Source organism: Perognathus longimembris, chromosome 11 (genome assembly GCF_023159225.1).
Source record: "Perognathus longimembris pacificus isolate PPM17 chromosome 11, ASM2315922v1, whole genome shotgun sequence".
NCBI classification, from domain to species: Eukaryota; Metazoa; Chordata; class Mammalia; order Rodentia; family Heteromyidae; genus Perognathus; species Perognathus longimembris.
The window spans coordinates 21,770,922-21,792,607 of record NC_063171.1 but is presented as its reverse complement, the minus strand read 5'-3'; the positions used below and the strand labels follow the sequence as shown (position 1 = coordinate 21,792,607).

Here is a 21,686-nt window from a genome sequence, read left to right as displayed (position 1 = left end):
ATGTTTCTTAAACCATTTACGTACACTAAAAGGTTAAGTAATGTCCATATTGTGTATGTGTGTATGTTTATTATATGTATGTATCACCCAATCATACTGCTATATAATAAGGTTAAAGTTGTAAAACTGTACTATTCATTCCATGTTGATTTCCCCTCAATGTAAATCTAAATATAAAGGTAATACTTCTAAATACTTACATAGATTATACATTTTGGAAAACATTAAAGAATTTATGTTTAGAATAAAATATAAACAGACTACATTCCTACTCTTTCATAATTTATGATTTATTAATGATTCTGCTAATGTTCAGTTATATCCAGTGATATAAGAAGAAACAGGGGCTGGGAATGTGGCCTAGTGGTAGAGTACTTGAAGCCCTGGGTTCAACTCCTTAGCATCACATATAAAGAAAAAGCCAGATGTGGCGCTGTAGCTCAAGTGGTAGAGTACTAGCCTTGAGCAAAAAGAAGTCAGGGACACTGCTCAGGCCCTGAGTACAAGGCCAAGGACTGGCAAACAAAAAAAGGACATATGGGGGGGAGGGAGGTATGAGGGATGAGGTAACAAACAGTACAAGTAATGTATCCAATGCCTAACGTATGAAACTGTAACCTCTCTGTACATCAGTTTGATAATAAAAATTTGAAAAAAAAAAAAAAAAAAGGAAATATGACCCTAGAAAAATATCAGGGCAACTGAGTCAAATACCTCAGTATCAGCAAGTGATACCTAAAGAAATAGACCTATGAAATACTCCTAAATTTAAAAAAAATGTCTTGCCAGATATGTTAAATAATATGATGTGCCATAAATAACCCAGGGACCTAATCAGGTAAGCCCAGGTTTGAAGTCTTGCTTTTGGACTATGGGCTGGTTACTCAGCCTCTATATACCAGTTCCCCTCAAACTAACCAAAACGTTACACTACTTAATCTATGAGTCTTAGTTTAATCATCTGTAAGGAAGTAATAACAATACCTACCCTATAGAGTTGTTGGATGACTAAATGATACTAATAAAATCTTTAACACTGGATTTTATGCATATATACATGCATCTAGAAATAAATTCACATAAAAGATTTATACTATCTAGGTGCAGATTAGGAATAATTCACTGTAGCGTATAATTTCATTGACATTTATATTTTTAAATAAATGAAGAATAAAATTTTACTTTACTGGACTTGTAACTATATTTAAAATAACCCAGTGTTGTAATTACTATATGATGAAAAAAATGCTAGGAGAAAAATGCGATCTTTTTTGCTAGGATAATCAAAATAAAATGAGTACATGGAGCACATCTTATTTTAAAAGAAAAAAGTATTATTTATTATTTTTCTTAAGTTTTTTCCCTTTTCAACAGAAATTACCCATCATTAAGAGTTTTGCTGGGCTGGGGATATAGCCTAGTGGCAAGAGTGCCTGCCTCGGATACACGAGGCCCTAGGTTCAATTCCCCAGCACCACATATACGGAAAACGGCCAGAAGCGGCGCTGTGGCTCAAGTGGCGGAGTGCTAGCCTTGAGCGGGAAGAAGCCAGGGACGGTGCTCAGGCCACTGAGTCCAAGGCCCAGGACTGGCCAAAAAAAAAAAAAAGAGTTTTGCTAACGCTTTTATTATATTTAAAATTCAGCCTAGGGAGAAAATTTTTTAAAAAATTGACAACACTTATTATGTATGTCATTAGGTACTTATTATGTCTAAAAGAAATATCTAATCACAACTACCAAATACTAAAATCAGAATTTGGTTCTGATATATTCTTACCTCACAAGTATCAATAAAAATATGAAAACTACAAGTTCAACCCAAACTAAAATTACATGAGAATCAACCTAGTACAAAACTATGATGTTACTTAAAGATATAATTGAGGGTCTAAAAGCATTTATAAATTTTAAGTTAAATCACTACATTATTTTTTATGAAGTTGCCACTAAAACATTTATACATTGATACACACATGGACCGACTTTCTCTCTTCAGTTGGAAAAAGAGAAAAAAAATGTAAAATACAAATAAGCAAATAAAATGGGAAAACTCAAAATCTCTAGGTCGGTTTTCAGTAGAAGCATGTACTTTCCCTATTCATTATGGTTCAAGGAATAAGGAAGAGATTTCTGCCCTGGGCTCACCCAAAGTTCCTGAAAGGTATGTGAAAATACTCAGTGACTATATCAGATAAAGTCTATTTGCAAGTTACCTCTGAAGCTAAACAAAACATTAGGTGTTTTTAAACTGTAAATAGCAATACTGGCTTAAATAAGCAATTACAAACACATATACACAGAGTATTAAAACTTTCATGGTTCCTAAATATTGTAAACCTTTATAAAGCCAATTAGGCAGAACATTTTATGTGTTTAGTAATCCACCACGCTATTAGAAATATCTATATTAGGGAGGTGAATAAATTTGACCAAAAATATATTCAACTCACGCTAATTATAAAAGATGTTATAAGTGAAGCATGCTATTAACATAAAGGTTTTTTTTAATAGAGAAAATAATCGCTTTACAATTTAGAAGCTAGATAAAATGCAACTATAATTTCTAATTAAAATACTCTGCAGGATACTGGTGACTCACTTCTGTAATCCTAGCTACTCAGGAGGCTGAGATCTGAGGATCTTGATTCAAAGCCAGCCTAGGCAGGAAAGTCCACAATATTCTTATTTCCAATAAACTATTGAAAAAAGCCAAGAGTAGAGGCTGTAGCTAAAGTGGTAGAGTGCAAGCCTTGAGCAAACAAAAGGCTCAAGGACAGCACCCAGGTCCTGAGTTCAAACTCCAGGACAAACACACAATCTCTCTCTCTCTCTCTCTCTCTCTCTCTCTCTCTCTCTCTCTCTCTCTCTCTCTCTCTCTCTCACACACACACACACACACACACACACACTCCAGGATGTTAGCTGAAGGTAGTGGTACACAGCTGTAATTCCAGCATCTGGGAGACAGAAGAGGACTTATGAGTTTGAGACCAGTCTGGGCTACATAGGAGACCCTATCTCACAAAATAAAAACAGTCAGGCACAATGGCTCATGTCACTAGCTGAAACTGGAAGGATTTCAGTTTATGACCAGCCCAGGCAAAAAGTTAACAAGACATCACTTCAAAAGAAGATAGGTATGGTGACACACATCTGTCATCTCAGCTATGTGGGAAGCCAGCCTGGGCAAAGAACAAAAATCTAGTTATCTTGAAGATAACTGAAGGAAAAAGAGCTAGAGGAATGGCTCAAGTGGTAGAATGACTACCTGGTATGTGTGAAAACTCTAGGTTCAAACTCCAGTATGACTAAAAGGGAAAAAAAAAGTTATTTTAAATTACGAAAATAATCAGGAAAAAAATATTCCTATACTATTTCTTTGGACTATGGCTTTAACATAATTTAATTGCTCTTCTCAAATGTGTAATTATTTTACTGAAAAATCCTATTCTAGATCAGGTGTGGTTGTACACATCTATAGTCCCAGCTATGCAGAAGACACAGATGGGAGGAGTGCTATCCAAAGCTGACTCAGGCAAAAAACCTGAGGCCATATCTGAAAAATGACCTAAAAACAAAACGAGGACAGGTGTGGCTCAAGCAACAAAATGTCAAATCCTAGTACTGGGAAAGGAAAAAAAAATGGAAAAGGAAGGGAGATACCCACTTCTATAGCACAAATAAGAAAGTCTTATGAGTCCTTTTGCAAATAAATAATCTAAATTACACAGGATACTAGATTTTTCTAATAAATTTTAGATTTGCCTAATAAATTTAAACTACAAAGTGAAGTTTATTTTACTTGTCTATATTAGCTGAACACAAAATTAAGAGTTATCCTCAGTTTCAGTATTCACCTATTAGTCCAAGGCTATAAATTTTACATAGAAAAATATATTCCTTCCTAAAATCACCTTAATCTTTCATCAAAATGCTGTATTTTGATTAAATACAAATTTACAATTAAACTTCTAGTCTTACAGTTATAAGTGAAACAAATAAATAAGCAATACAGTATATTTCAGACAAATCACAGTAACTTTAAATGTGAAACACTGCCCTCTGTAGGACACTGTTTTAAATGACAGTGAATTAAATGACCATTGGATTTACACAATACAATGCAGTTAAAGAATTCTGGATTTTCCTGTGTTATTCCTGAAGCAAAATTCTTACACTCTGTAATACACTATATCCCTAATGCCAAATGCATAATTTTCCAAATACAGGTAGGACTTTCAAGAATTATCAAACTAACATTCTGTTGCTAGTTGAAGTAAAGCAATCTCCTATGCTGTGCAAAAATTATGCCTTGGAACGTGAGGAAACAAAAAGAATACTCAGAAGAGAGTTAAATATATCCTAAGAGTGAAATGTAAAGGGATTGGTTATTTGTTCCAGAAAAAGTAGAAAATTAGAATATCCTAATGACAATTTATTGTGTACCTAATGGTATGGCCTTGTGCTAAACCTTGTAGGTATATGGTAGGAATACGAAAAGGAATTCCAATTTGCCTTTCGCTTTGATGAGCTTATAGACTGGAGACAGCACTGTCCATTTTAACAGATAGGTTCTTTCTGAGATGAAAAATTTAATGCATGAGAAAACATAAAGAATGATTCTCTAAAGCTAGGCATGGTGGCACAATGCCTGTGATACCAGCTATTAGGGAGAAAGAGATAGAAGAATTGTTGCTTGAGGCCAACAGGACCAAAAAAACTGTTAATGAGACTGTATCTCAATAAGATGGGTGTTGTGATTCATACACAGATGTGGTCCCAATGGCAGAGGTAGGAGTATCAAAGTTCAAGACTGGCCCCAGGCAAAAATATGAGAGATTCTACCAGAGAAATAAACTAAAACAAGAAGCAGTGGGGATATGGGTCAAGCAGTAGAGTGCTTCCTTGCTAAGCAATTGGGAGTTCCTGAATTCAAACATCTGTACTTCTACAGATGTAGACAAGATAGACAAAGGGATAGAGACAGACAAGCAGGCAGGCAGAGAGAGGCAGAAAGTATGAAGATGACTATTCTAAGTTAACAGAAAAAAAAAACCTAATTCAATACTAATACCTGATGATCAATAAGACTTAAGTATGAGTGATAAAAATAAAAGATTTTGACAAAATAAATACAATTGCCTAATTACTTTTCAAACAGAAATTCTGAGTATTTGGTGTTGATTGTGCCAGTCAGAGCTTAAGTTCAGGGTCTTATACTCTCATTTGGCTTTCTTGATTGTGTCTGGCACTCTATTTCTGGAGCTCCAATATAGCATTTTGTTGGTTAATTGGAAATATAGTCAGTCTCACAGACATTGGGGGGGCAGAAATGGGTTCAAACCTCAATCCTCCAAATCCCATCTTTATAGGTAAGTATATATTATATAAATTTATCTACTCTTTCAGGAAATTTTTATTTATTAAAAATTAAATAGATGATGCTATAAAAGGCAGAGAAACAGGCTGGGCGCTGGTGGCTCACACCTGTTATCCTAGTTACTCAGGAAGCTGAGATCTGAAGACTGCAGTTTGAAGCCAGCCCAGGGCAGACAAGTCCATGAGACTCTTATCTCCAATTAATCACCAGAACACCCCAAGTGGAGCTGTGGCTCAAGCGGTAGAGTATTAGTTTTGAGCAAAAAAAGCCCAAGCTCTTAGTTCAAGCACACACACACACACACACACACACACACACACACACACACACACACAGAAACAGATAAACAATAACAGATTTTGCAAAAGATTAGATAGCTACTGACAACTAGACAACCACTTACTTGTCTATTAAAATAAGTAGTGTCAGTCATCCATCTATTCTATTTATCTTCCTGGAAAATTCAATGGGTTCTAGCACAAGACGGTAAAGAGAAATATTATTAATAAGATTTTGAGTAAATATAAAAGATTTTACAATCTAAAGAGCTTAAAAAATAAAAAAGAAAAAGCAAGGGAACAATCAGTGAAAACTAAGGCATTAATAATATCACTGAAACACACAGAAAGCACTAGTAACTTCTGAGAATAAAACTGTCCTATATTTATAATGAACGTTGCTCCCTCTAGTGGTCAAAAGAGGAGAGTAGAAATGGAAGTAAAGGACAAAGACAAATAAAGCAGGAATTTAACAGTTTGAACATCTATACACCAAATAAATGTTCAATTTACAGAGATTACTTTTTTGCCAGTCCTGGGGCTTCAACTCAGGGTCTTGGCACTGTCATTGAGCTTCTTTTGCTCAAGACTAGCACTCTACCACCTCAGACACAGCGCCACTTCCAGCCTTTTCTGTTTATGTGGTGCTGAGGAATCGAACCCAAGGCTTCGTGTATGCTAAACAAGCACTCTACCACTAAGCCATATTCCTAGCCACAAGACTAGTTTAAAATAATAATTTGAGTTGAGTGTTATGGAGGTAGCTTTGCAGAATTATAGGACAAATGGAAAGATACCTCTAAGAAATAGGAATGTAGGAGGGAAGATGGCGCCGCCACAGTACGGAGGCACCCCGACTCGCTCCAACTGAATAGCGAGCTGGGAACTCCAGCACCCAACACCCCATCAAGAACCCAGCAAAACCAGCAGCCAGAAGCAGTGGAGAAACGCAGGAAAACAAAAAGGAGCAAAAAGGAAGAGCTGAAAACCTACACGGAGGCGGAGAATCTACGGGGCACCCTCCCCACACCAGCCGACCCTGGCCCGAATAGGGCCAGGCTGGAAAAGGGGACCCGGCGATCGGCAGACCGACTGCCGGGAGCGCAGAGTCCAGACAGCGGGACTTCACGGACACCAGGGAGAGTGTGGACCAAGACACACGGTGATGGCGGCTACGGGAAGTTCGGGTCCACGCCGGGAACAGACATAAGTGGCTGGGGAACCCAGCGGTGAAGAAGGGGAGAGCCGGGGACGCCACCACAACCTTTCGCCACACCTGAAGGACCAACCGCGGCGCGGGACACACACACAATCCAGGACCAGTGAGTCCCCCATTACCCCCTCCCCCAACGGGAGACCAGCTATCAGAGACCCAAGCCCTACAAAGAAGCTAGATCTCCCTCCCTCCCCCTCCCCACCCCAAGGGAACAAAGAACCCCCAAATCAGGCGGGACGCTCCCATCAGGTGCTGGGAAGTCACAGGAGTTTAGCAGGGGAAGGGCGGAGCAGCCTCAAGGCCGCCCAGGAGCCGAACCAGCCCTGCCCCCTTCCCAACAGGGGCCGGGGGACGGGCTGGCAGTGCAAGCCCCACCAGAGGCGCCTGGACCTCACGGACCTTTACAACTAAAATCACAGGCACTGGTGGGCAATACCAGCACAGCAGGGAAACCTGGGCCTGATCACAACCCCCCCTTGCAGCGGAGGCGCAGTCTGAGGGCGCTAACCCGCGCCTGGACAGTTGATCCCACTGGGCCTCACACATACCGCCCCCCACAGCAGACTCGCGGGAGGACGCAAGCATAACCCAACAACCCGGGGCTCACTCTGGTAGGTGTACCCCACTCAGGTGGACGGGGCCACAGTGGCAGCACCCGTTGAAGTGGGCGCACAGCGCAAAGGTGGGCAGGGCCCCCGGCGAGAGCGCCCACTCTGGTAGGCATACCCCACTCAGGTGAGCAGGACCACAGCAACAGTGCCCGTTGTAGTAGGCACACAGCGCACAGGTGGGCGGGGCCCCTGGCGACAGCGCCCGCTCTGGTAGGCGTACCCCGCTCAGGTAGGCGGGGCCACAGCAGCAGCGCTTGCCCTGGTAGGCGCGCCTACACAGGAGGGCAGAGCTCTCCATCAGCCCGTGCCCACTCAGTTTGGCTCATTTCACACAAGTGGGTGGGGCCGCACCCCAACAACACCGGCCCCGGAGCAGTCCACATAGGAAGACGAACTGCCTGAGAGGTGAGCTCTGACCAAGCTACAGAGTGGAAAAAAGAACCAAAGGTCGCTGAATTAGCGACCAACAAACCCCCAACAGGGGCACGCTAGGTTCAGCACAGCACAGCAGCAGGACACTGTCCCGCAGAGAAAGACACAGAACCTACCGGCCCCCAAGGGCAGGGAGAGTGACTACCTCAGCAACAACCGAGACAGTCACGGCTCACCCAATGGGAAGCAAGGTCCTACAGCCAAACCCAAACCCAGAGCCAGGACACCAGGGCACAAGGCTCCCACTGACGGACCAGTGGGAGCCAGCACAAAACCAAACCAGGGAAGCCACCCACAGATCTACAGATGCACAAATCACAAAGAAATATAACACAGTTCATCAAAGGGCAAGCCAACTCGCCAGCTCCAAAAACCAGCACGACTGAAGAGGAGATGGAGAATAAAAAAGCAAATGAGGCCATGTTAACAGAAATGATGGAAAGCGTCAGAAACAAAATCAGAAAACAATTCCAGGAGTTTAGAGTGGAAGTCTTGAAGGACATCCAGGAAGCCAAGAAAGAAATGGAAGCAAAAATGGATACAATGCAAACCTCTGTTAAAGAAGACCTTAACATCCTGAGAAGTGAAATGCATGAAAAAATAGATTTAAAATACAACTCTTTAAAGGAAGAAATTTCCACGATCAGAGCTGATCTGACAACCATAAATAGCTCTCTGACATACATAAACTCCTCGATTGAATCCACAGCACAAAGAATTGACCATATGGAATCCAGAATCTCTCTCTTGGATGATGAAGGAGCCGACAACAACCAGAAAATTACCACACTCCATGAAAGGGTGAAGCTTCAGGGAAGACTAATCCAGGAACTAATGGACAAAGACAAGAGATAGAATCTGCGCATAATTGGAATAGAAGAAGGAGCCGAGTACCAGAGCAGAGGGCTTCATCATATTTTCAATAACGTTATTGCAGAAAACTTCCCCAATCTCACAAGGGAGCCCATCCAGGTAACCAAAGCCTATAGGACACCTGGAAGGCCAGACCCCGGAAAAGCCACCCCAAGGCACATAATATTCAAGATTTCAGATCTCAAGAATAAAGAGCAAATTCTGAATGCAGTCAAAACGAAGAAAGAAATTTTCTACAATGGAAAGAGGATCCGAATAACAGCAGACCTCTCCACACAAACCTACCAAGCGCGAAGTGAGTGGAAGAACACCATCCAAGTTCTACAGGCCAACAATATGCAACCTAGGATTAAATATCCAGCGAAATTGGAGTTCACATTCGAAGGGAAAACCAGATCTTTCCATAGCAAAGAGGATCTAAAGGAGTATGTGAATAAAAAAACCAGCCCTACAGCGAATTCTAAGAGGGGATCCCACCCAACAGAGATCGTACAGGACACACAGAAATAGAAACATTAGCTCACTAAAGACAAGAAAAGAAAAAAAAAGAGGAAAAAACAGCCCAACAAGAAAATGGAAGGAGAAAAAACACTCTTATCTTTGATCTCTTTGAATATAAATGGTATAAACTCTCCAATAAAGAGGAGCAGACTGGCAGAATGGATCCGCAAACAAAAAGTTGCCATCTGTTGTCTACAAGAGACCCACCTTACAGCAAGGGACAAAAACAGGCTCCTAATGAAAGGATGAAGCAAGGTCTTCCAACCAAACGTACCTCCCAAAACGGCAGGTGTAGCCATCCTGATCTTAGACAAGCTGGACTTTTCATTAAAATCAACTCAAAAAGACAAAGAAGGACACTACATTTTAATACAAGGAAAAATCCAGAATCAAGACATCACGGTGATAAATGTATACTCACCAAACAAAAGAGGCCCCACATATGTCAAGCAAATTCTCACAGAATTACAGAACAAGATAGACGCAAACACAATCATAGTGGGAGACTTAAATACCCCACTCTCTCCAAGAGACAGATCCAACACCCAGAGGATCAGCAAGGGAGCTGAGGACCTAAGTAACACCATATCCCAAATGGACCTGACAGATCTATGCAGAACCTTCCACCCTACAGAGACCCAATACACCTTCTTCTCAGCAGCACATGGATCATACTCCAAAACAGACCATGTCATAGCCCACACAAAGAACTTCAGCAAATACTAAAGTATTGACATCATGCCATGTATTATATCTGATCACAGTGGATTAAAGGTAACCCTCAATAACAACGGTTACCACAGAGGCTATACACATTCTCAGAGGCTAAACCCCACACTGTTATCCAACACATGGGCCACAGACCAAATTAAAGATGAAATCAACGAATTCATAACCCACAATGACAATGAAAACACATCACAAAGAAACCTATGGGACATAGCTAAGGCAGTATTGAGGGGCAAGATCATTGCCCTCAGCACCCACATTAAAAGAATGGAAGCAGAGCAGGTGAATAACCTCACGATGAACCTAAAACAACTGGAGAAACAAGAAATAACCGAATCTAAAATGACCAGGAGGAGAGAGATCGCAAAGATTAAAGAAGAGATAAATTTGATTGAAAATAGAAAGACCATTCAACAAATAAATAAGACTAAAAGCTGGTTCTTTGAGAAAATAAATAAAATTGACAGACCCCTCACAAGATTTATAAAAAAAAGAAGAGAAGAGACTCATACATAAAATCAGGGACTCCACCAGAAAAATTACAACAAGTACACACAATATTCAAACAATCATAAGGAGCTATTTCCAGAACCTCTATTCAGTAAAAAACAATAATTTTACAGAAATGGATCAATTCTTAGAGAAATATAAACTGCCCAAACTGAACCAAGAAGAAATAAATCAACTAAATAAACCAATAACTTACAGTGAGATACAAGAGGTAATCAAGAACCTCCCAACAAAGAAAAGCCCAGGACCAGATGGATTCACCAACGAATTCTACAAAACCTTCAGTGAGGAGCTAATACCAATACTCCTCAAACTCTTCCGCGAAATAGAAACAGAGGGAGAAATCCCAAACTCATTCTATGAAGCTAATATCATACGCATTCCCAAACCAGGCAAAGACCCAACAAAAAAAGAGAACTACAGACCAATAGCATTAATGAACACAGACGCAAAGCTCCTCAGTAAAATATTAGCTAACAGGATCCAGAAACTGATCAAGAAAAGCATACATCATGACCAAGTAGGCTTCATCCCACAGTCAAAAGGATGGTTCAACATCTGTAAATCAATCAACGTAATTCACCACATAAACAGAACTAAAATCAAGAATCACATTGTTATCTCAGTAGATGCCCAAAAAGCCTTTGACAAAATACAACATCCATACTTATTAAAAGCTTTGGAGAGAACAGGAATAGATGGAACATTCCTCAAAACAATAAAAGCCATATACAGCAGACCAACTGCTAACATCATATTAAATTGAGAGAAACTTAAATCATTCCCCCTAAACTCAGGAACAAGACAAGGATGTCCACTCTCCCCACTTCTTTTCAACATAGTGCTGGAATCCCTAGCCATAGCAATAAGGCAAGAGGAGGACATCAAAGGGATCCACATCGGCAAGGAAATCAAGTTATTCCTGTTCGCAGACTACATGATCTTATATCTGAAGGACCCAAAAACCTCAGTCCCCAAACTCCTACACCTAATAAACCATTTTGGCAAAGTAGCAGGATACAAAATCAATCCACAAAAGTCAGCAGCTTTTCTGTACACCAGCAATGTACAAGCAGAAAAGGAAATTTTGGAAACAATTCCATTTACAGTAGCCAAAAAAAGAATAAAGTACCTAGGGATCAACTTAACCAAGGACGTGACAGACCTATTTAATGAAAACTATAAAAATCTAATAAGGGAAATCAAGGAAGACACAAGGAGATGGAAAGACCTCCCATGCTCATGGGTAGGCAGAATCAATATAGTGAAAATGGCCATATTGCCCAAATTGTTATACAAATTCAATGCAATCCCTATCAAAATCCCAGTCACATTCTTCACTGAAATAGAGAAAGCAATCCGTAAATTCACATGGAACAGCAAAAGACCTAGAATAGCCAAAGCAATTCTAGGCAAAAAAAGCAGTGCAGGAGGTATTACAATACCAGACTTCAAAGCTCTACTACAAGGCCATCATAACAAAAACAGCATGGTATTGGTATAGAAACAGATCGGAAGACCAATGGATTAGAATTGAAGATCCAGAAATAAAACTGCAGTCTTACAGTCAACTGATATTCGACAAAGGAGCTAAAGACATACAATGGAATAAACATAGCCTCTTCAACTACTGGTGCTGGGAGAACTGGGCAGCTATATGCAGAAAACTCAAAGTAGACCCAAGCCTATCACCATGCACCAAGATCAACTCAAAATGGATCAAGGACCTCAATATCAGACCTGAATCCTTGAAACTACTGAAGGACAGAGTAGGAAAGACGCTAGAACTTATAGGCACAGGAAGGAACTTCCTGAATAGAGTCCCAGGAGCACAACAAATAGGGGAGAGACTCGACAAATGGGACTACTACAAATTAAAAAGTTTCTGCACAGCTAACGACATAGCCACCAAAACAGAAAGACAGCCAACCATATGGGAAAGGATCTTTACCAGCACAGCAACAGACAAAGGCCTAATATCTGTCATCTACAGAGAACTCAAAAAACTAAGCCCCTCCAAGCCCAATAAACCAATTAGGAAATGGGCAAAGGAGCTAAAGAGAGACTTCACAAGAGAAGAAATAAAAATGGCAAAGAAACATATGAGGAAATGTTCAACAACCCCGGTAGTAAAGGAAATGCAAATAAAAACAACCCTGAGATACCACCTCTCCCCAGTTAGAACGGCCTATACTCTGAACTCAGGCAACAACAAATGCTGGAGGGGGTGCGGGGAAAGAGGAACCCTTCTCCATTGTTGGTGGGAGTGCAAATTAGTACAACCACTTTGGAGAACAGTATAGAGGTTTCTCAAAAAGCTCAATATAGACCTACCCTATGACCCAGCCATACCACTCCTAGGCATCTATCCTAAACATCAAGTCCCAAGATATCAAAAAGACATTTGTACTTCCATGTTTATTGCTGCACAATTCACAATAGCCAAAATATGGAAACAACCCAGATGCCCCTCCACAGATGAATGGATCCAAAAAATATGGTACCTTTACACAATGGAATACTACATAGTGATTAGGAATGGTACAATAGTTATTCGCAGGGAAATGGTCAGAACTCGAACAAATAATGTTGAGCGAGACAAGCCTAGAACACAGAAAACAAAGGGGCATGATCTCCCTGATATATGACTGTTAAGAAAGGGAGACGGAGAGACAGTAGAGACCAGGTCTGTGAAAACAAAAACTGCTTGTCAAATGGTATTTCCCACAGGATTGGGGCAGCGACCCAACAGTATGTAACTAAAACCAAACAACTATTCAACATATAAAGGTCAAAAATCGACCTCTCAGTGGAATACAATAGCTCAAAAGCTATGTATGTACATTCATATAAGACTACTGTCGACATATTGTCTAATGTCGACATTACATTTAAAGCCCTAGGCGAATTTTCTTGGGCTTGGCCACGTGGCTACTGCGTATGTTCTTGATACACTGTATATTGTATGTATGTCTACCTGACCTAGAGAAGGGAAAAAAAAAACAGGGCGTAAGATATCACAAGAAATGTACACACTGCCCTACTATGTAACTGTACCCTTTTTGCACAACACCTTGTCAAAAAAATTGTGTTTAATAAATAAATAAATTACATTAAAAAAAAGAAATAGGAATGTATGAGTGTGAGGGGCAAGGGACTTTTAAAGTATCATCTTAAACTTTTCTATATTGTTTAATTTTTATTTACAGAGGCCTTGCTGATTTCATAAAGTATTTATTAAGCAATGTGAATAGCATAGTTTACTGGTCATTGATGCCTGTGATCTTAGCCACTCAGGAGGAGGAGGGAGGAGGGAGGGTGGGGGAGGAGGAGAAGGAGGAGGAGGAGGGGGAGGAGGGGGAGGAGGAGGAGGAGGAGGAGGAGGAGGAGGAGGAGGAGGAGGAGGAGGAGGAGGAGGACGATGAGGACGACGACACAAGCTGGCACTGGTGGCTCATGCCTGTAATTCTTTTTTTTTGGCCAGTCCTGGGGCTTGGACTCAGGGCCTGAGCACTGTCCCTGGCTTCTTTTTGCTCAAGGCTAGCACTCTGCCACTTGAGCCACTGCGCCACTTCTGGCCATTTTCTGTATATGTGGTGCTGGGGAATTGAACCCAGGGCCTCATGTATATGAGACAGGCACTCTTGCCACTAGGCCATATCCCCAGCTCTCATGCCTGTAATTCTAACTACTCAGGAGGCAAAGATCTGAGAATCACAGTTTAAAACCAGCCTGGGCAAGAAAGTCCATGAGACTCTTATCTCCAATTAACCACCAAAAAACTGGAAGTGGTGCCGTGGCTCAAAGTAGTAGAGTGCTAGTGAGCCAATACGCTCAGGGACAATACGCTTAGGGACAGTGCCCAAGACCTGAGTTCAAGCTCCATGACCAACAAAAAGAAGGAGGAGGAAAAGGAGGAGGAAGAAGAAGAGAAGGGAAGAAAAAAGAAAGAAGACTATGACAAAGACACTTATACTGCATTTTTATGGAATAAATAAGAGTCTGGGCTGGGAATATGGCCTAGTGGCAAGAGTGTTTGCCTTGTATACATGAAGCCCTGGGTTCAATTCCTCAGCATCACATATATAGAAAATGGCCAGAAGTGGCGCTGTGGCTCAAGTGGCAGAGTGCTAGCCTTGAGCAAAAGAAGTCAGGGACAGTGCTCAGGTCCTGAGTTCAAGCCCCAGGACTGTGGCAAAAAATAAGTCTGATTCTAGGACTCAAATAAAGGCAATTAAGAGCTTTCAAAGCAAAAAAGGCTGAAGATGTGGCTCAAGTGGTTGAATAGAGTGCCTACTTAGCAAGTGTGAAGTCCTGAATTCAAATGGTAATACTACCAAAATAAAATCTTCTAAAGTGAGGCATGGTGGCACACACTTACAATCCCAACTACTCTGAAGGCAAATATAGGTCAATACTAAATTTAAGGCCAGCCAGGCAAGATAGGGAGAACCCCCACCTCAAAAAACAAACAAAAAAACCTGAAGGGAAGCCAGAGAGGTAATAGCAATAAATAAGGTGGCAAAGTGTTTCAACAAGCACAAGGCCTTGAATTCAATCCCAAGTACAACAACAATAACAACAATAATAAAAGAACAGAATGTATCCTTTTATATTTATATTTGGTTCATCATGAAATAGCAATCTTTTACATACTAGGATAAGTTTTAATTATATATCAAAATACTTTTATTAATCAATGAGGTATTATTAAAGATCAAATTTCCTCATTCTGCTATCAGTACTCAAAATCTTTTGCATGGTACTCATAAGAAACAGTACCTATCATACTACATACCTTAGAACAAGAAACTCTTTTTTCTTTTTCTTTCTTTCTTTCTTTTTTTTTTTTTTTTTTGCCAGTCCTGGGGCTTGGACTCAGAGCCTGAGTACTGTCCCTGGCTTCTTTTTGCTCAAGGCTAGCACTCTGCCACTTGAGCCACAGCGCCACTTCTGGCTGTTTTCTGTATATGTGTTGCTGGGGAATTGAACCCAGGGCTTCATGTATACAGGGCAAGCACTCTTGTCACTAGGCCATATCCCCAGCCACAAGAAACTCTTTAAAAGAGCCATGGGAAAAATTTAGGAGTTATAGAAAAACCAGTCTTTCATTTAGAAAACACCACCTTCCAGAATTGTTAATATATTTATCAGGCCATAAAAATACCTTTTTTGTCCAAAGTGGAAAAATACATTAACATTTCTACAGAATTTAAGAGTGTAGTAGTCTTACATCACATGTCAATGTTATTTATTTACATGCAAGGCAGCCACTTCAGAACAGTGTTACTTATGATTCAGGGCATCCACATAAAAACAATCTCAATTTCCCAAGTGGCCAATGAGTCAATTAATTGAAAACACAAGGTGTCTAAGATGCAATTATTTTCCAATTTCACAGTTTTACAAAACTGCTTTACTTATTCCTCAAAACTCATCAAATTATACAGTTAAGATTTGTGTATTTCACAATGTATATATAAGTTTTGTGTATATAAATTTTACTTAAAAGATAAAAATTAAAAAAAAACTTTACCTAAAAATAAAACTCCTATGAATAGGAACTTTAGTTCAAACTTTACTTTTCAGTGACATAGATTAGCAATAGTGAAGCTACTTCTTTCTACCTGAGGCTAGAGCAAACAAATTAGTATACTGAGGAGACTAAGAGCGAGAGTCCTACTGAAAAAAGGAGTTAGAAAGAAGTGGAAGAAGGAAGACTAAAATGCATATTATAGTGCTAATCTGGAATTTAAATGCTTCAGTATGAACTTGTGGTTTTAAATATATAAATATTTATATAGGATAGATTATGGCAGTTTGTATGTATACATACATGTCTGTGTCCAAGTTTTTACGTGTTTTACAAATATTTACATTCATATATAGAGAGCATAAGTATATGAATCCATATATACATGAGTGTATACATTTATATACATAAAAACACATACACACACACACACACATATATATATATATACACACACACATACATTTGAGTGTATGTATTGTCTGTCTGCTGAGAGGGCCTAGAAACAATGTAAGCCCAGTATCAATAACTGTACCTAACATCCAGACCTTGGTTTATAAGTATCATTCTCTATTAGGAGAAAAGTATCATATGAACCAATGTAGTGGACTGAATTGTGTCCTCCAAGAAACTATGTCCAGCGGCTGGGAATATAGCCTAGTGGCTATATATATATAGAGTGCTTGCCTCATATACATGAAGCCCTAGATTCGATTCCTCAGCACCACATATATAGAAAAGGCCAGAAGTGGCGCTGTGGCTCAAGTTGGGAGAGTGCTAGCCTTGAGCAAAAAGAAGCCAGGACAGTGCTCAAGCCCTGAGTTCAAGCCCCAAGACTGGCAAAAAAAAAAAAAAAAGAAAGAAAGAAAGAAAAGAAAAAAGAAAAGAAAGTATGTCCAAGTCCTAGACCTAGGTACCTGTAAGTGGGACCTTACTAGGAAAGTCTTTGCAGATAGACATGTTGGATTGGAGGAGGTTCTAAATCCAATGAACCCAGTGACTAATGCTGATATGAGAGAAAGGTGAGGGAGATTTAGATACAGACATAAGAAGACAATTAGGTGACAAAAGCAGAGATGAAGTTGGGCTATCCCAAACCAAGGACTGCCTCAAGAAATTGGAAGAGCCAAGGAAAGATTCTTCTTTATAATCTTCAAAGGGAACATGACTGCTAGTACCTTCTTTTAGACTTTTACCCTACAGAACTGTGAATCAACTTCTGTTGTTTTAAACAACAAAGTATCAATTTTTTACAACTCTCCTAGCATATTAATATAACTTGGAACATCTTGTGTCAGAAAGTGAAAAAATGGAAGCTGAGCATAATAGCTCATGGCTTTAATCCCAAGAACAATGAAGACACATAAAAATGACACCTTGAAGTGGCTCCTAGTGGTCAATTAAATGATTTTAGTGGATTCTCCACTGAATAAAACAGAAATCCATGATTCTCAACTGACATAAATATGTACATATGAAATTATTATCCCTAGACAATCTTGTTCAGTAGACCAGGCCCTGACCACTGTCTACCTAAGCCATTTCTCAGGATTGCTGGGCAGCAAGTCATTTTCAGGGTCAAGATAACATCTCTCTAGCCCTTAACAAAGAACAGGCTTGCTTCCATTTGCTATAAAAATGTAAGCCCTCATAGTTTAGTACTTCTTCCCTATAATATAACCCACGGCATATGCAAGAATCCAACAGACCCACCTGTGTCATTCCTGTGGGACTTGGTGAACCTGAGAAATCAATGTAAGCCAAACAAAGCTATGAATCTGCCATGCCATGAAGCACATACTTTTGGGTAACCCAAGCATCTTGTGCCTACTGCAAACATCTAATAAACAGTAGTAGGGTACGATCTGACCCTTCATGGTTCCTTTTCCTCGGCATCCTAGCCAGCATTTGTTTTTTTAATTATTATTTCCTTTTTAAGTAGTTGTACAAAGAAGTTGTTACTTACCAAAGCAGTTTATGAATTCAGTATATCTTGATCAGTGTCACTGCTTTCAACCTTTCAACCTTCTCACCCATCTCTCCCCTCCCCACCCTTCCCTCACTCTTCTTAATTTTGTAGAATATATATTGGATTCTTGACTGTATTCTTCCCCTTCTCTTCAATTGTCCACTCCTTTCCCCTTGACCTCATCCCTTTTAAGTACCTACTTCCTGGTGTTTTATTTTGCTTAACTTTGAGTTTGTCTTTGGAAGGAATTACAGGCTTGGGTTCTCCCTTGAATCTAATGTATTTCCATTAATATATTTGCATGCACTTTCATACTACCCAATATATTTACTTACAAGTTATTCAAATTATTATACTTCTAAACATTCTCTACAATTTCGAGAAATTCCCAATAAGAATAGGTGATTAGGTTATGTTTAAGCAATGGCATTCTCAGATAAATACTGCAGACTTTTTATAACTATAGAGTTTTGAGGAAGGCAAAACTCAAAGCATATTTCTTGAGCCAAACTTTAGCTTAAAACACTTGTCTGAAAGATAACATTTTGGGAAGTATTATGTACAATCCTAAATCTTACCTGAGGATTCCAACCTGGATCTAATTTTTTAACTGCTGCAATATATTCCTGCATTGCTTGGTTGGGGCTTGAGTCACCAAGTGCTTTCCATGCTTCCCTATAGAAGATTAAAAAAAAAGCCTATCCATAACTATGTAAATAACATTAATAGCATATTTATTTTTATTATTAAAGTACTGCATTCAGCCTGGGAATACCAAAATAAGCTATCAATCTTTTTTGCTCTTTTTTTTGCACTCTGTCACTTGAGCCACAGCGCCACTTCTGGCCATTTTCTGTATATGTGGTGCTGGGGAATTGAACCCAGGGCCTCATGTATACGAGGCAAGCGCTCTTGCCACTAGGCCATATCCCCAGCCCTTTTTTGCTCTTTTTTGCTCTTAAGCTGAACTACAAAAGTGTAAACCTTATCACTCCACTTAAGGATCCACTTTGTAAATTTTCTCTTATGATTTTATTTTTGGCAGTACCAGGGTTTGAACTCAGGGCCTTATACTTACTAGGCAGGCATTCTGAGTCACAGAACTTTTAATAATATGATGATACCTGTTAAATTCTGGAAGATCACAACCATCATAATAAAAGGCATTAATCACTTCTAAACTAAATTTTTGACTGACCCTATGAGAAAGACCCAACATATTAATAGAGGTAATTTCCATATTGCAAATTAACAATCTTCATGACATTTTGGTAGTATGGAAACTAATCATCACAGAAGAAACAGTATTTCCTGAAAAAATGAACCACACTTCTCTCTTAAGGTAAGAGAATTCCATCTTCCTTTTCTGCTGTCATGCCATCTGTAAACCCAATGGTAGCTAGAATTTGATCTTCAAAGTTAAGGGTTGGTGAGCGTGGAATCAAGTATTCTAATGAGGAAGGAGGGAGGAATTTCAGGTATGAATACCAAGAGTAACATTTTAGTCCTGTGCCCAGTTTTGAGCTGACCCTTTCTTTTTCTCTTCAGGCTGTTGGCCAGACCTCCTTGGTTTTTCACTGTCAACTCTTCCTACTGCTAACCAAGTTTCTCTATTCACTGTAAAACAGAATTTTTTGCAATCTTCCTACTCCTCCATGAAAATGACATCATTCTGAGGCTTTCTGAATTTATTTTTATTGTAACTCTTGAAGGTTACTTGTATATAACACTTCACCCTTAAATTCATCAATTTAAATCAAGCTTAGGAAACTTATCATCAATATATCAATATTATAATATAGGCACCAAATGGTCAGATTTTCTTGATTTCCTAGACAAAGTATCTTTTGACTTTGTTTTCCATGATACTGACCCTTTTGACAAGTGAAAACCAATTGTTTTACGAAATTCTCTTCAACTTGGATTTGTCTAATTGTTTCTTAGCTTACATAGTATTCTTGCCAAAATAATTAATCATGATTAAAAACAAGTAAAATGTTTAAGTAATATGGAGAGGGCATGTCCTTTATATGTACACTATCGGGGGGACATGATTTTGCTACGTGCAGTCATTATGGTGATTGATAGACTTAATGTTTTGACCTTCAATATTCATTCTTGCCTAATAATAAGGAATTATTTTAGGTGGCTATAAAATCTAAACTTACATAACTGCTACAAACAATTGAAAAATGGGTAAATCCTAGAGGAAAATAATAATGAAGTCTTATAAATTTATAAATTAAACAAAGAATCTTACAGTAAGCTGGATGCGGTTGCTCTAGCCTGTAACCTTATCTACTTGGGAGGCAGAGATGAGGAGATCACAATTTGAAGTGAGCACAGGTCAAAAAAAAAAAAAATTCCACAGGGGCTGGGAATATGGCCTAGTGGCAAGAGTGCTTGCCTCCTACACATGAAGCTCTCGGTTCGATTCCCCAGCACCACATATATGGAAAACGGCCAGAAGGGGCGCTGTGGCTCAGGTGGCAAAAAGAAGCCAGGGATGGTGCTCAGGCCCTGAGTCCAAGGCCCAGGACTGGCCAAAAAAAAAAAAAAAAAAAAAAATTCCACAAGACTTCATCTCAATCAACAGCTAGGTGCAGTGATATGCACCTCTCATCCCAACAATGCAGTGGGAAATAAGCAGGAGGATGGCACTCCAGGAGGGGCTGGCTATAAAGTAAGACCCTGTCTCAAAAACAAGCAAGACAGGGAATAAAATCAATGCCTGACTGGGAGGAGCTGCTGCTGAGGTCTTTAGCCAGTATCACTTCCACCTGTCCACAAGCATGGGGACTATCTTTGCAAACCTCTTCAAGGGCCTTTTTGGCAAAAATGAAATGCACATCCTGATGGTGGGCCTAGATGCTGCTGGAATATGAAAATTCTGTACAAACTGAAGCTGGGTGAAATTGTGACCATCATTTCCACCATAGGTTTCAATGTAGAGACTGTTGAATACAAGAACATCAGCTTCACTGTGTGGGACGTAGGTGGCCAGGACAAGATTCAGCCACTGCAGTCCACTACTTCCGGAACACCAAAGGCTTGACCTTTGTGGTGGACAGCAATGACAGAGTGTCAACGAGGCCTGTGAAAACCTTACGTGGATGCTATTCCCCTGGTAGAAGACAACAAGTAGGACCTCCCTAGTGCCATGAATGCTGAAGAAATCACAGACAAGCTGGAGTTGCACTTTCTACACTATAGGAACTGGTACATTCAGGCCACCTGTGCCACCAGCAGGGACGGGCTCTTTGAAGAACTGGACTGGCTGTTCAATCAGCTCTGGAACCAGAAATGAACCAGGACTTCCCCTCCCCCTCACTTCTTCCTCTCCACCCTCCGCTTTCCTCTCATGTGGCAAACATGCAACTCTGTGGTCCTGAGTTCCAGAAGCTGTCTCCATGGGTTGGTCACCGTGTGCATCACACCATGTTATACATGTGCAGATGCAGCCTGCAGTCAGGTTTTTATTTAATGTAAATAGTTTCTGTTTCCACTGAGGCAGTGTCTGGTACTCCTATACAGTATTTCTCAGTTTTTTGGTTTTTTGGTTTTTTTTTTGTTTGTTTGTTTGTTTTTACTGCAAAAAGAGAATCAGGGCTGGGCATGTGGCTTAGTCATAGAGTGCTTGCCTAATATGTAT

General features: G+C 39.9%; 1 protein-coding gene and 1 pseudogene across 2 annotated transcripts in view; one reads left to right on the top strand and one right to left on the bottom strand.

The window, feature by feature from the left end:
* The window catches only part of Acbd6 (acyl-CoA binding domain containing 6), a 155,969-nt gene that overhangs the window by 122,282 nt on the left and 12,001 nt on the right, over positions 1-21,686 (bottom strand). For both annotated transcript variants that reach the window (XM_048356489.1, XM_048356490.1), the window contains exon 3: positions 18,613-18,709. In XM_048356489.1, the coding sequence (XP_048212446.1) occupies positions 18,613-18,709 (97 nt within the window). The remainder of the gene's footprint in view (positions 1-18,612; positions 18,710-21,686) is intronic.
* LOC125359035 lies at positions 20,598-21,398 on the top strand (annotated as a pseudogene).